A 14520-nucleotide genomic window follows, 5' to 3' on the forward strand; every position below is an offset into this window, starting at 1 on the left:
TAAAAATTAGTTATTTTAAAATAAATAAAAAGTTATTGTTAATTTAGATATGTGATGTGTAAAAAATTATTTTTTATTTTTGATATTAGAATGATACTTGTATTTTTTTAAATTGTGAATGGTTGTATGTTAATCTTAAATATGAAATTGTTTAATTTAAAATGCATAAATTAAACCTTTTAATTTGTAAAAAGTACAAAAATCAAACTCTCTAATTTTGTAAGTATAAAAATTAGATCTTTTAATTAAAAAAAAAAAGTCGAATTCTCCAATTTTAGTTCCTTCCACAATTTTTAAAACATAAAAAAAATTAGAATATTAGAATATCACTCATTTCATTTAAAAAAAAAACCTAGAATTTTGTCCTAACGAAACTACTTGTGAAGTTAAAAATTTAATTCTAATATCATATTCATAAGTCATAATCCTTCACATCATGGATGAATTAATTAAAACAGAGTTTTCTTAATTGATGCAGATTACCAATTACATGAAACAAAGGTAACATAAAAAGAAAATAAAAGGGAAAAAAATGAAAATTAATGCAATGAACAATGGAGGTAAAATGGGGAACGTACAAACCACAAAAACAATTCTCAATTCTGTGGGCTGGTACAGAAGAAATTCAGCATTGTATTTGTATTCTGTACAGTACTACCACATTTATTCTAGAGAAAGAGAGAGAAAGAGAGAGAAGAGTATTTCAGAAGCTCACTGCTTCGCTCTGATTTTGAGGCATGCATTAGCGAGAGAGAGAGAGAGAGAGAGTAGTGAGTTATGACCTATGAGGAGTACTAGTAACTGCAACAAGTTTCACAAACACATACTCCATTGTAATTTTTCTTTTTCTTTTTCTTTTTCGTAACTGCATTTGTGTTGTGTTGTGTTTTGTTTTGTGAGTTCTCTTCTTCATTCACAGCATCATCTCTCTCTGGTGTTCTTCATATTGAGAAAGAGACACAAAAGAAAGAATCCCAGGTGGGTTTTTCTTTTTTACTTTTTTTTAAATAAATTTATTTCCTTTTGCTATGATTGTTCCATTTTTCTTCTTCTTCTTCTTCTTCTTCTTCTTCTTCTTCTTCTTCTTCTTCTTCTTCTTCTTCTTCTTCTTCTTCTTCTTGGTGTTTTTAGTATTTTTATTTTTATGATGCTATTCTGTTGCAGTGTGCTATCTCTGTTGTTGGTGTCCTTTATCATCATTTTTTATTTTTTATTTTATTTTTAATCCCCCCTTTTTCTTAGTTTCCATTTTGGGTCTTGCATGGTGGAAATTAATAGCTTCCATTTTCTTGAGCTTCTTCATTTATGTACTTTCATATATTTTTTGGGAGGTCAACACAGAATCTACCAATTTCAATGGTACTCCCCCCCCTCCCCCTCCCCCCAACAAAGGAAAAAGGCATTAAATTTCATTTGATTAGTGTGATATGGATTCAAAGTTTCAAGCTTTATCCCTATTTAGTGTCATTTCTTTATCCATTCATACTTAAATTATTATTATTTTAAAAAAAAAATTGTTCATTCAATATATGTTGGTCTGATTATTGAACAGGTTCTTTTGTGTTTGAGATAATGCTGAGAAAGAGGAGCAGGTCACAGCAGAAGGATCAGAACCAAATGGATTCAAATTCTGATCACTATTCTCCTCAGTTCCTTGCTTTGGGGCAAAACAAAACTCAACCAAACCATTCAATTTTCAACAATGTCCCATGTCTCTTTGTTGGTTTTGGTCCTAAAGGTCTTTTAGATGCTGATTCAGTTAGAAGCCCTACTTCTCCATTAGATTCTAGAGTTCTTTCAAATCTTGGGAACCATGTTGTTAATATTAGGACCCCAAAATCATCATGTAATCAAAGGAGTTGGGATTGTTGCAAAGTAGGACTAAGCCTTATAGATTCATTGGAAGATTGTCCCAAGTTCAATGGGAAAATTCTAAGGTGTTCTGAGAGCAAGAACATTAGTGTTACTCCCAAGGCCTCAAATTGTGAAAAGGCCTATTTGGATTACAATTTTGATTCAACATCATCAAAGTCATTGCCTAAAGATTTTTGTAAGGCTCCTCCTCCTTTCACAACCCGAAAAATTGGATCTATTCTCCAAAAGGGTGGTAGTGAGTCTAGTGTTCTATTTGAGATTGGAGATGGTGGTTTAGACCATGAGATTTTTGGGAAAACAAGGTCATGTTCATTGGATTCTTGTAGTCCGTTGAAGACCCTTTATTCTGATTTGGTTAATTCGTCGAATACCGATCCAAACAAGGACGATTTTGCTTTGAAAGATGTGGTTGTGATGAACACAACCACCCAATTGAGCTCCCCTCCTCATTTTATTGGAGGGAGCAAGAACTACTCTAAAAACACACTTTCCATGTGCTCTTGTTCCAATGAATTCATAAAGTCTTTATCAGCTAATGAGATTGAAAACTCTGAGGACTACACATGTGTGATTTCGCGAGGCCCGAATCCCAAAACAACTCACATTTTTTGTGATTGCATCTTGGAGACTCATCATGACAACAACGATGAGTTCAAGAATCATCTTAAAATTGAAGAGATGGAAAAGGAGAAGGGAGTAGTATCCCTGCTACAAACTCCAATCCATTATCCCTCTAGTGAGTTCTTAAGTTTCTGCCACCATTGCAACAAGAAGCTTGAAGAGGGTAAAGATATTTACATGTATAGGTGAGTTAGAACTTGGTACTATTACATTTCCATCTTGTTATATATTCTTAGTGATGATGTAGCTTCTTAATAGTGAACTAAAGATCTTTCTAATTCAAAATTTCACTCACAATGGCATAGGTTATAATTTATACAACATTCAAGAATTAGGACAACTTATATAGACCCCAAATAGGAAGAATCATATTACTCTATACACATTTATTTGTTGAGGAGAAACCATAAATCCTACTAATTTAGTATGTATAGAAATTCCCTTAATTTAAAATCTCCCTCGCATCGATTGCCCGTTTGTGTAGGGATGACAATACAACCCGTACCTGCGGGTACCTACCCCTGTCTTCTTTGAATGATTGAATTCGATTCTAACTAAGATTTGGATGTTCTTTTACAACAACACTGCAGGGGTGAAAGAGCATTTTGCAGTCTAACGTGCCGCGCCTTGGAGATCATGAATGACGAGGAGTTAGAGGAAGAATCAGATAATACTCCTTCTTCTAAGAACCCTCCAAATCAAGAACATGGTGAGAAACTTTTTGAGACTGGAATCATCACATCTAATAGATAGAACTATACTCGAGTCTAGTTCATATTCCTAAACTCCCCACAGTTCCTCTGAATTGAACAATGAGAAGGCGTGGACGCACCATGATCATCTGTTACACTATGAGCTGTTTTATGTGCATCTATCAGCAGCCATGGATGGTCATTTTGTACATCGTCGCGTTTGCATGCATCCGCCATTGTTGGTGTCTGATCAATTTTCAAGCTTTGATAGGGTCTTTGGTGGATTCTGCTTCACGTTTAAGCTTTGGAGATTGGTTTCTTTCTTTTATATATGAAGCAGAGTTTGTATCTTATGAAAAACTGATTAGTAGCATGCTGAAATTAAACTATTGAAGGGTTGAAGCACATTTTTCCGGCTTCCCTTATCTTTTTGATGTTTGGTTATTGTATCAGAAACTCTATGTTATTATCTATAACTTATAAAGAGGATTGGGGGGTTTGGCTTCCAAAGTTTTATTTCCATTTTAACCCTAATCATATTTGGCTTGACTACTGATCTAAAAAACTGGTCAAAAAATTAATATTTATTATAGAAAAAGAAGTATGTTATAAATTTAAGAATGAGGGTTTAGAGAACAGGAGAAAAGAAAATATACAGAATAAGAGATGATTTTAGTTAATGAATGCTTAATTTAAAACACAACAACGAGGTTATTTATAGTCAAATAACTCTTAGTTAATTAAGCTAGGTTACCTTTATAAATCATTATCAATTTAAATTTTAAAATTCACTTACAATTTAGAATATCTATAATATTACATTTATAACACTTTTTTTTGGATATTACTGCGATAGACTAGTGTCATTAAAATTTTACATGTAAATGGCCAAATTAGTAGATCAATCGTTTTCTAAATTAGTTCTTGAACACTTTTTTTTTTAATTAATTCTCGAACATTTTTTTTAATTAAATTTATCATTCAAAGATCGTAAGATAGTTATTTTAGTCTTTTCGTCACTATTCATGTCAAAATTTGTTGATGTAACACCACAACACACACTTAGTAATTCTAATTGGCGGCTAACATGATAAATTTATGAAATTAGATCAAATCAACTCCAAATTGAGGGATTTTGATATCTCAAGTTATTCCCTCAATTAGGTTTTAATTTGATATAATTTCATAAACTTATCATGGTAATAGTAAATTAAGACTCATATGTGTATTGTAGTATCACTTAACATGTCACACTAACAAATTTTGCAACTATTAACCAAAAAAAATGACAGAAAGACTAATGCGATTAATTTAAAATCTTTTAGAGACTAATTTGAAAAATGTGTAATCTTTTAGGAACGAATTTGACCATTTATCCAAATTTTCCAAATGAAAAAATCTCATTGAAGGAAAAATAATATACTATCTCATTATACCTTGGATAACTATTTCATTAAAAAGCTTACAAAAAAAACCAAAATTTGAGACAAAAACCATAGTTATAAAAAAATATATTTTATAATATTTCTTCTGATAATTACGTCACTTAATATTTTTTAGTCAATATGTTCTAATTGATGGTTTTTATGGGAGTTGAAACAAGGATCCACGATATTAAACTTTAGAGTTTAGACTGTTAGCATAAAAGAATTGATAAATCAAAAGATTATTTGTTTTTGTTTCGTACCTAAAAACAAAAAGAATAGGGTACAAAAAATGGTATATAATTATATATTCTGATTCAGCAGAAGTTTATATTCAATCTCTATTATAGATTATGATAAAATTTTTGCTATAATTCAATGATTATAAACACCTATTTTCTACATAAGAATTTAAATCTAATTCTTAACCCCTAGGCTCAAACCAAACTTAGATCACCTCTAAACTCTTAGTACTAACCTAACTTACAAAAGAAAAATTATACAAGCCTAATTCCAGCTCATATCTTTAAAAATAACCATACAAATAAACTTTAAGATTGGCTTTTTTTTTAAATCTATCACTTTTGTCTTTTTTTTTAAACTCTTTGGCTTTTTCTATGATTTCTCTCAACTATCAATATGCCTTTTTCATTACAGAAAGATAGATATTTGAAAAATATGAATGAAAAAATTAAAGCTTTTGTGTGTATCAATGACTATTAGTGCTCGCTCTGTTTTTCTTCCTTCTCCCTTTCGAAGAGTGTTTACTATATAGAGAAGCACTTATCCTTTTATTTAATAATTATTTATTATTTAATTTGTATATGTTATATGAAATTTTAATTGCGAAATGGGTTGTAATGTAGTGTACTAATTAGCTTGAACGAACCTTAACCTGATCTTTGTGTTCACTTTTTAGTGTTTGTGGAGACTGGGGACTCAAACTAATCTTCAAGTTTGATTCTCCTTTTACATAAAAAGAAAATTGTACGTAGCATACAATTATTGCCTGCGATTATTGGGCATTTATTATTATTTTTGTTTGGTAGGTAAGTTGATAACAATGGTGTTAATATTTTAATTTTTGGCACATAATTCTGACTTGTGTGTAATTTCTGTGATCTTTGCTGCGGGAATTTTTGTAGTGAAAAGTACAACTAGGTGAAATTTGACAACCTTTATTAAATTTATAAAAAAATATGTATATTACAGAGGATAAAGTTTTTTGTAGATTTTTTTTACTAAAAAAAATTAACTTTTACTTTTTACCAAAATTTTACTCTTCGGTCCTAATATTACTTTCAATGCTGCAGTCTAAGCCTTGATGAAACTGAATGGCCAAATCTGGCAAATATGTGGTTGATACTGTTGGATTAACTGCCACTCGTGATGTCTTTGTTGCTTGTAAATGAGTGGGGCTATTTTTTTTTATATAAAAAAAATTGTGCGTAATTTATTATTATGGATAATTGGTGTGTTTTTTTTTATATGGATTAATTTTTTTATTTTAAATAACAAATTGGATCTTTAAATTTGGAAAAGTAGAGAAATTTAAAAATCTGCAGTCAGATGTCAGATTTCATAGAATTACAAATCTGCGGATCAGATTTGTATATTTAAAAAAATTTAAAATAAAAAACTCAAATCTAATCCTTAAATTTGTATTTTAAAAAAAAAAATTTTAAAACCACAAATATAAACCTCAGATTTGTGGTTATTAACAAAAAAAAAATAAAATAAAACACCACAAATTTGACCTTTAGATTTGTGGTATCCATATAAATAAAAAACATACCAACTTTCTACCTTATTTAAAAACACCACCTTCTACCCCCATATTAAAAATACAATGCGGTAATTAGTGTGCCTTACCGGTTTGCCAATGGCGGTGGTGGTGGTTATCGGTTAGTGTCGACAATGGTGATGATTGATGATGATGATGGTAATGTGATTGGTGTCAACAGTGATTGGTATTAAGGATAATTTTATTATTATTGTTTAAAAATGATTTTTGTTCAAATTTGTATCTTTAAAAAGATCAAAATGGTTATTTAATCTTGTACAAAAGTAATTGATTTCAAGAAATGAATATATTTATATGCATCATGCATGTTCTACATGGGGTTAGATGGTGAAGTAAACATGATTTCTGTTTGTGCCTTGTCCATCAGTCAAAGTTATTTTAGACAGATAATCTAGCTTTACATACATACCATGTGTTTGAAAAGTACGATGAGATAAGAAAAGAAAACAAAATTGAATTAAATTCAATTCTTGATAAATTTTTATCTTTGGAATGAATTTATCAAACATAGAACTTTTATATTTTAAATCGACTGCACCACACACTGTAAAATTGAATTTATCTATGATAAAATAAAGATAACACCACTCATTTATCAAACGAATTACGATGTATGAGAAAGATTATATATTGCTTTATTCTATTAACATATTTAATGTATATTCAAAGTGCACTCACATGGCCACAAGAGTAAACTTAGTTTATGGCAGGGTTCTAACTTCTAACTTACAAAAGCCAAAAAATTTTATTGATGATTGTCTATGAATATGAATAGGGAAGTTCTATAGTGTGGATGGCATTAAACATCCATATCTGTGGATATTATGTGGATACCGTAGCTAATGAATACGTTTGGGATTGTTTATGCTTTCAGGTTCAGTTAATGGGACTAGTACTTTTGCATATCTACTGCTGTACGGGAAATTAATAAGGCTAATGTGACGTTAATTATTTTTGGCAAGTTGAGACTAATGAGTAAGTTGTATTTCTTTTTGTCTATGTGACTATGACTGGATTTTGGGCTTGGATCACTATATGTGGTGCAGCTGTGCAGAAACAACTTCCCTTATGGATAAAAACATCTCAAAAGTAGCATTAAAAAGGAAATGGCTGATGTAAAGCATAATGCTATCCACACCATAGAACTTCCCATATGAATAATGTCTTTGAACACTTGTGCATACTTGCAAGCATAAAAGTATTTCTCTTACTAAACAAAAATAAACTTTATCATAATCTATGCTAATAGTTAGATCTTCCCTTGCCTCTTGTTCAGTCCCACAAAGTGAACATATCACCTGAAAAACAACCCAAAATATTTAATTGAATTAACATGTGAAATAACAGAAGGAAGGAAGAAGGAGCAAAACTTGAGCTTACGAAATAGGCTCGATTGTTAATAAATCGAGTTGTGAGCCAAGCTTAATTTTCGTGAGCCAAACTTGAGCTTGGTCTAGCTCGACTCACTTCCAGCATTACCTGGTATTAACACAACCTACTATGTAAAAAGTACGGTGTATTTTGGATTATGCATACTTATATGACACAATCAATTGTATACACAGAGATAGAGATACCTGGGATGTGACACACACAGAGATATCAGCATCTGATAATACTGATACATGTGCTCTTATAGGACATGTCATTTTTCATAAAATTATAAAGATATTTCTGAAACACAATAGGTATTTTGAATTATGCAATACTCACAACAATACTTGATATTGACACAATTTTAGATGCCACGTGATATTTCTCATGAAATTCTAGAAGTATTTCTCACATTGTACTCTATATTTTATGTTACTGCACTCAAACTGTGAAGGCTCAGAGTACATTATTGTCACGTCTTCCATGACAACATATGCAACCGATTACATAAAAAGTACCATGTATTTTAGATTATACAGAGATACCTGGTATTAACACAACCTACTTATGTGACACAACCAACTGTACACAGAGGTAGAGATACCTAGAATGTGACACACATAGATATTCAATTGAATTAACATGTGAAATAACAGAAAGGAGAAGGAGCAATACATTATTTTGGTGATACTCGAATGATCTATGTTCAAATAAATAAGCCTACCTATTTAACTTGATGACGGGGAATGTCATGTCGAAGCTTCTGATCAACCTGATATCATTCTACAAAGAAAACAAGATAAGTGAAATAAGTTCTAATGAAAGAGAAAAAAATTGGATGTCACAGCATGAGAAATAAAAATAACCATTTCAAAGTCCTAAGTAATGGAATCTGTCACTAAAGAAAAATCGGTTGTTTGTCAAGAGTAGTTTGAATTAATTGATATTCACTTTTACGCTTTCCTTATAAATTAGACTTCTCACTTAATCTAATGAATAACATGAAAACTTATCTTATACAAAACGACCAACTTGAGGAATAAGAAAGAAATATAAATGTCTCGGAAGTAAAATTTGAAAAAAAAAAAAGAAAGATGAACTGACCTTTGTCTCATTATGACAATGGCAACAGTAGAAAATCTCATTGCAACAAGGGGGCCCTAATACGGCATCTCCGGTAATGTTGACATTTGCAGGAAACCTAAAGTTTCAACAAAAGAATTGAGAAAAAAAATGCAAACTAAGTGAACATGAGATTTTATTGTGTTCCATATATCCTCTCTCTCGCAAGTCATTGATCTTTTCGTGTTCTTTTGATTGATCCAATTTTTCTCCATGCATGGACTCTGTATTTGATAACAGATTGTACACTTTTTTCTCAGATTGTACTCTATATTTCAAGTTACTGCATTAAATTGTGAAGGCTTAGAATACATTATTGTCACATCTTCCATGATAACATATGCAACCGACTACATGAAAAGGTACTATGTATTTTAGATTGTACATAGATACCTGATAATCTGATATTAACACAACCTTCTATGTAAAAAGTACAGTGCATTTTAGATTATGCATATTTATGCGTACAACTAACTGTACACAGAGATAGAGATACTTGGGATGTGACACACACAAAGATATTAGCATCTGATACTGATACATATGCTCTTATAAGACACGTCATTTTTCATGAAATTATAAAGGTATTTCTGAAACACAACAGGTATTTCGAATTATTTAATATGCACAAAAATTCATGATATTGACACATAATTTTAGATGCAACATGATATTTTTCATAAAATTCTAGAGGTATTTTTCAGATTGTACTTTATATTTCATGTTACTGTACTCAAACTGTGAAGGCTCAAAGTACATTATTGTCACGTCTTTCACATATGCAACCGATTACATAAAATGGTACCTTGTATTTTAGATTGTTCAGAGATACCTGATATTAACACAACCTACTATGTAAAAAGTACGGTGTATCTTGGATTATGCATACTTACGTAAAACAACCAACTGTACACAAAGATAGAGATATCTGGGATGTGACACACACAGATATATCAGCATCTAATACTGATATATGTGCTCTTATACGACACGTCATTTTTCATAAAATTATAAATATGTTTCTGAAACACAACATGTATTTCGAATTATGCAATATGCACAAAAGTAGCTGATGTTGACACATAATTTTAGATGCCACATGATATTTCTCATGAAATTCTAGAGGTATTTCTCAGATTGTACTCCATATTTAATGTTACTACATTCAAGCTATGAAGGCCTTAGTGCACATTATTGTCATGTCTTCCATGACAACATATGCAACCGATTACATAAAAAAGTACCATGTATTTTAGATTGTACAGGATACCTGGTATTAACACAACCTACTATGTAAAAAGTACCGTGTATTTTGGATTATGCATACTTATGTGACACAACCAACTGTATACATAGATAAAGATACTTGCGATGTGACATACAGAGATATCAACATCTGATACGGATACATTTGCTCTTATAGGACACGTCATTTCTCATGAAAGTATAAAGGTATTTCTGAAACAGGTATTTCAAATTATGAAATATGCACAAAAATACCTAATATTGGCACATAATTTTAGATACCACGTGTTATTTCTCATGAAATTCTAGAGATATTTCTCATATTGTACTCTATATTTCATGTTACTGTACTCAAACTGTGAAGGCTCAAAGTACATTTTAGTCACATTTTCCACGACAACATATGCAACCAATTATATAAAAAGGTACCATATATTTTAGACTGTAAAAAGATATATGATATTAACACAACATACTATGTAAAAAGTACAGTGTATTTTAGATTATGCATACTGATGTATATGACAAAACCAACTGTACACAAAGATAGAGATACCTGGGATGTGGGTATGTAACACACAGAGATAGCAGCATCTGATACTGATACATGTGCTCTTAGGACACGCTATTTTTCATGAAATTATAAAGGTGTTCTGAAACACAATAGGTATTTTGAATTATGCAATATGCACACAAATATCTGATATTGACACATAATTTTACATGGCACGTACTATTTCTCATGAAATTGTAGAGGTGTTTTTGAAGCACAATGGAATTTGATATTTTGAATTATGCAATATGCACAAAAGCATCTGATATTGACCCATATAGTTTTACATACCCATTTAATTTATTATTAACTGATTAGATTGCATACTGTACTCAAACTGCAGAGACTCAAAGTATATTATTGTCATCTTTTTCATGATCAACCGACTATATAAAAGATACCATGTATTCGAAACTATACATAGAGATATAGTATTAAATGTGAGACCACAATTATGTGAAAAGTAGTGTATTTTGAATTATACATACAATATCAAATGTTGACACATATTTTTATAGGAGTACCATAAAAATTTTGAATACCATAATTGAATGACTATAATCAGATTATTCCCACGAACTACTCTTAACTAATAACTACTAAAACAATTTCATTTTCACTTAATTTGCAGTTTAAGATAAATAATGATTAGTTAAACTAGGAATTAAGGTTTAAAAAAATCACTAATTGCCAAGCATGAGAATTGATATTTTCAATTTAAAATTTTAATATTGTATTCATACAATGCATTCAAACAACATTATTTAAAGAAAAAGAACAAGTTTTCATGGTTGGAGTTATGAGATTCAAGAGAATTGGCCACGGTAGCCACAGATAAAATTGACCATAAGAAAATTCAAATAAAAGCAAATGATAATAAGACAAGTTTGAACTTTTTTTTTGTCTCTCTAATATTACTGTTGAGAAAAAAGGAGCATTAATATTGATGAGAATAATCAATTAAAAATAAAATAGTGTAAATTATACAATAAATTATAAAAAATATACATGCATCCCCTAATGACAACGACATCATCTTGGTCGTGTCTTACATTCGAAGCTCCCATTGGAACCACTCTAAACTGGTGAAATCTCAGAGAATCTAACTGAGAAGCTCAAAAGACTATTTATAATCAGAAAAGAAAAATATTAGAGGGTTCTAAACACAAAAAATTGGCGAGAAAAAAAAGAGAATGAGAAATTCGAATTCCAAAGACAACGATATCGTCTTGGTAGTGTGTTAAATTCAGAGCTCCAATTGGAACCTCCTAAAATATCATATAATAATAAATCAAAATCTGGATCTTTTTAATTGGCTGTGATGGATTGTTCTGATAGGGGTTTTTCACAAGAAGAAGATCTGGTCGAACAAAGCACAAAGAAAGTTAAAACTCGGGATGAGGTGAACCTGAATCAACTAGTGGATCCTATGGACACTTCGGTTATGGGTGATCCCCATGACCCAGTGGTTTCGATACTCACTTACAAGAAAGTGCTCTTGCCTGTCACCGAATCCTGCCTTGAAGGGATATCAGAAATAGGGCTTGCTGATGATATGGTGGGGGACGGTCCTAATCCCAAAGATCGATGGTATAAAGAGGACAATGATCAACAGGAGACTACAAAAGAGTTTGACCCTTGTCCGACTATTCCTGTTTCTAAGAAAGAGTGTGAAGAGTGGTGCAAATCTTGGAATAATGCCCTCATTGTGAAGTTGTTAGGCAAGAGGGTTGGTTTGGCCTTCATGGAACAATGTCTAATAAGAAATTGGGTAACGAAAGGTACCATTGGTGTCATTGATATGTGATGGTAATCAGTGGCTAAGAGAATGGGGGGTTGAATCTTGGCCTCTTTTTCACTTTACTTGTAACTTTACTTTATGTTGAAAAAATACAGGAGATATTTTGGTTTTGTCTTCTGACGTGGTACAAGCTAGAACAGAGAAGAGAGTAGAGAATGACACCTAGATGTATCCTGGTTTGGCTACACAGTGCAATGTAGCCTACATCCAGTCTCCATCACAACAATGATGGAATTTTACTATCTTTTAAACATATTACAATCACCAATTCTCCTTAGGATCTACTCCAATCCTATATGGGACAAGTCCAGATTCTAACCCAATTTGAATTTGACTAGGACTCACCCTAGCTTTCAAATACAAAGTGCTAACCTAACTTGCAAGGGAACAAGTCCAGATTCTAACCCAACCTGAACTTGACTAGGACTCACCCTACCTTTCAAATGCAAAGTGCTAACCCAACTTGCAAGAGAATCTCCTCAGGATCATGATACAAAACAGAAAAACTTACAAAGGATTTCTGAAATAACTTAGGCTTTTTCTCCAAGTCTAGCTCACTGGCTTTTTCTTACAAACTTCGCCATGTTTGCCTTTTTCTAATAAAACTCAGAAATACTAAACTGAGAAAAAGAATTAGAAAATAAAAACCATGAAGGAGAAAAATAAATAGCTCAGTGATTTATCAGAATCCAAACATTGTGCTCTCACTCTTTGCTACAATCCTTGGCCGTTCACCCCTATTATAGAGGAGTGAAGCTTCTAGGGCTTGAAACCTTGCTTCAACACATGTTGGGTGTTCTTCTCCCAATACACAGATGCAACAGTGCGTCCACAGAGGAGAGAGAGAGTAGAAATAGTGACATGCAACCATACTTTCAGTATTCTCTTTCAAGCTTTTTCTTCATGCATCTTGAATCTGAGCCGTGCGTTCTTGCTTTAATCCCAAGTTTATTTCTTGACCGTAGATTCCAAGCAAAGCACCATTGATTTCACCTTCTCCATTGTTTCTAGAACGGTGTTTGTACAGAGTTGATTTCTTCACGGTTCCTTGATGAAGTACAAATGGAAAAATCACATTTTTGTGATTCTTTTTTCTAAAGAAATCTTTTCTCTTGTTGTTGCCCTTTTTCTTTTTCTTCTTTCTTGAATTTGGAGTTAAACTTTTTGTTCTACCCATTGCCCTAGCTTAAGAACTTTCCTATTCTTTCTTTTTGTTACAGAGTGATGTGATATAAAAGAAAGATAAGAGAGAGAAGAGAAAATCTTTGGTCCGGTGGATGGGAAGAGGTTCAAATGAAATTGAAATTGAGTTACCTAGTTAGCAACTATGGTGAATGAATAGATTTGAGTGTGGACCACTGTTTAGACTTAGGTTATGGATATGGGCTTGTTTATATTCTTGGGCTTATTTTCTTTCTTTGATCCCTGAAGCATTCTTTTTATTTCTGATGGAAATTTTTGTGATGGCTTTTGTTCAAGGTGAATCAATACTTGGCCTTTATGAGTTTGTTTGTGTGAGTAGACCAGATGCTATATGGCTTGTAAGGATCTTAGGTCAATTGTTTCCTTTCCTTCACTTGGCTTAAAGACTTGTTTTTGTTTCTGATAGAAGGATTTTAGATGATAGTAATTATATATATACTTGGGCCATGATTGTATGTGTGTATGGGCTTGAGCATTTGCTTCTTGGACCAGTTTTAATTCAGTTTAATTTTTGCACACTAAACAAAACAAATTACACAACCAATTGGATAATAGCCCAATAATTTTAGTCATCATCTTAATCATAGTTTAGTTCTCTAAACTCAATAATATGGATCGTGACTACTTTTTTGTTCATTTTTCAGATGACGAGGACTATTCCCATGCGCTTATAGAAGGGTTGTGGATTATAGCTAGGTATTACTATATTGTCCAAAGATGGATGCCCTTCTTCCTCATATCAGAGAATGTGGTTCGAAAGATTGTTGTATGGGTTCGCATCCCAAACTTGCTTATAGATCTCTATA

At 31.8% G+C, this 14520-nt stretch overlaps 1 protein-coding gene across 1 annotated transcript; it reads left to right on the forward strand.

Annotated features, from left to right (window-relative positions):
- Nucleotides 1-642: 642 nt before the first annotated feature.
- LOC130943966 (FCS-Like Zinc finger 10-like) lies at nt 643-3677 on the forward strand. The gene is made up of 4 exons (XM_057872074.1): nt 643-833; nt 920-978; nt 1553-2681; nt 3087-3677. The coding sequence occupies exons 3-4, from the start codon at nt 1573-1575 to the stop codon at nt 3247-3249; spliced, it is 1272 nt and encodes a 423-aa protein (XP_057728057.1). The 5' UTR covers nt 643-833; nt 920-978; nt 1553-1572; the 3' UTR covers nt 3250-3677.
- The last annotated feature ends 10843 nt before the right edge of the window (nt 3678-14520 follow it).

The sequence above is a fragment of the Arachis stenosperma genome, chromosome 8, assembly GCF_014773155.1.
Source record: "Arachis stenosperma cultivar V10309 chromosome 8, arast.V10309.gnm1.PFL2, whole genome shotgun sequence".
Taxonomy (NCBI): Eukaryota; Viridiplantae; Streptophyta; class Magnoliopsida; order Fabales; family Fabaceae; genus Arachis; species Arachis stenosperma.

What these genes read in the sequence shown, in the direction of transcription:
- LOC130943966 (XM_057872074.1), top strand. Translation starts at nt 1,573, where the DNA reads ATGCTGAGAAAGAGGAGCAGGTCACAGCAGAAGGATCAGAACCAAATG. An exon ending in AAAGATATTTACATGTATAG is followed by an intron (nt 2,682 to 3,086) that starts GTGAGTTAGAAC and finishes ACAACACTGCAG; the next exon opens with GGGTGAAAGAGCATTTTGCA.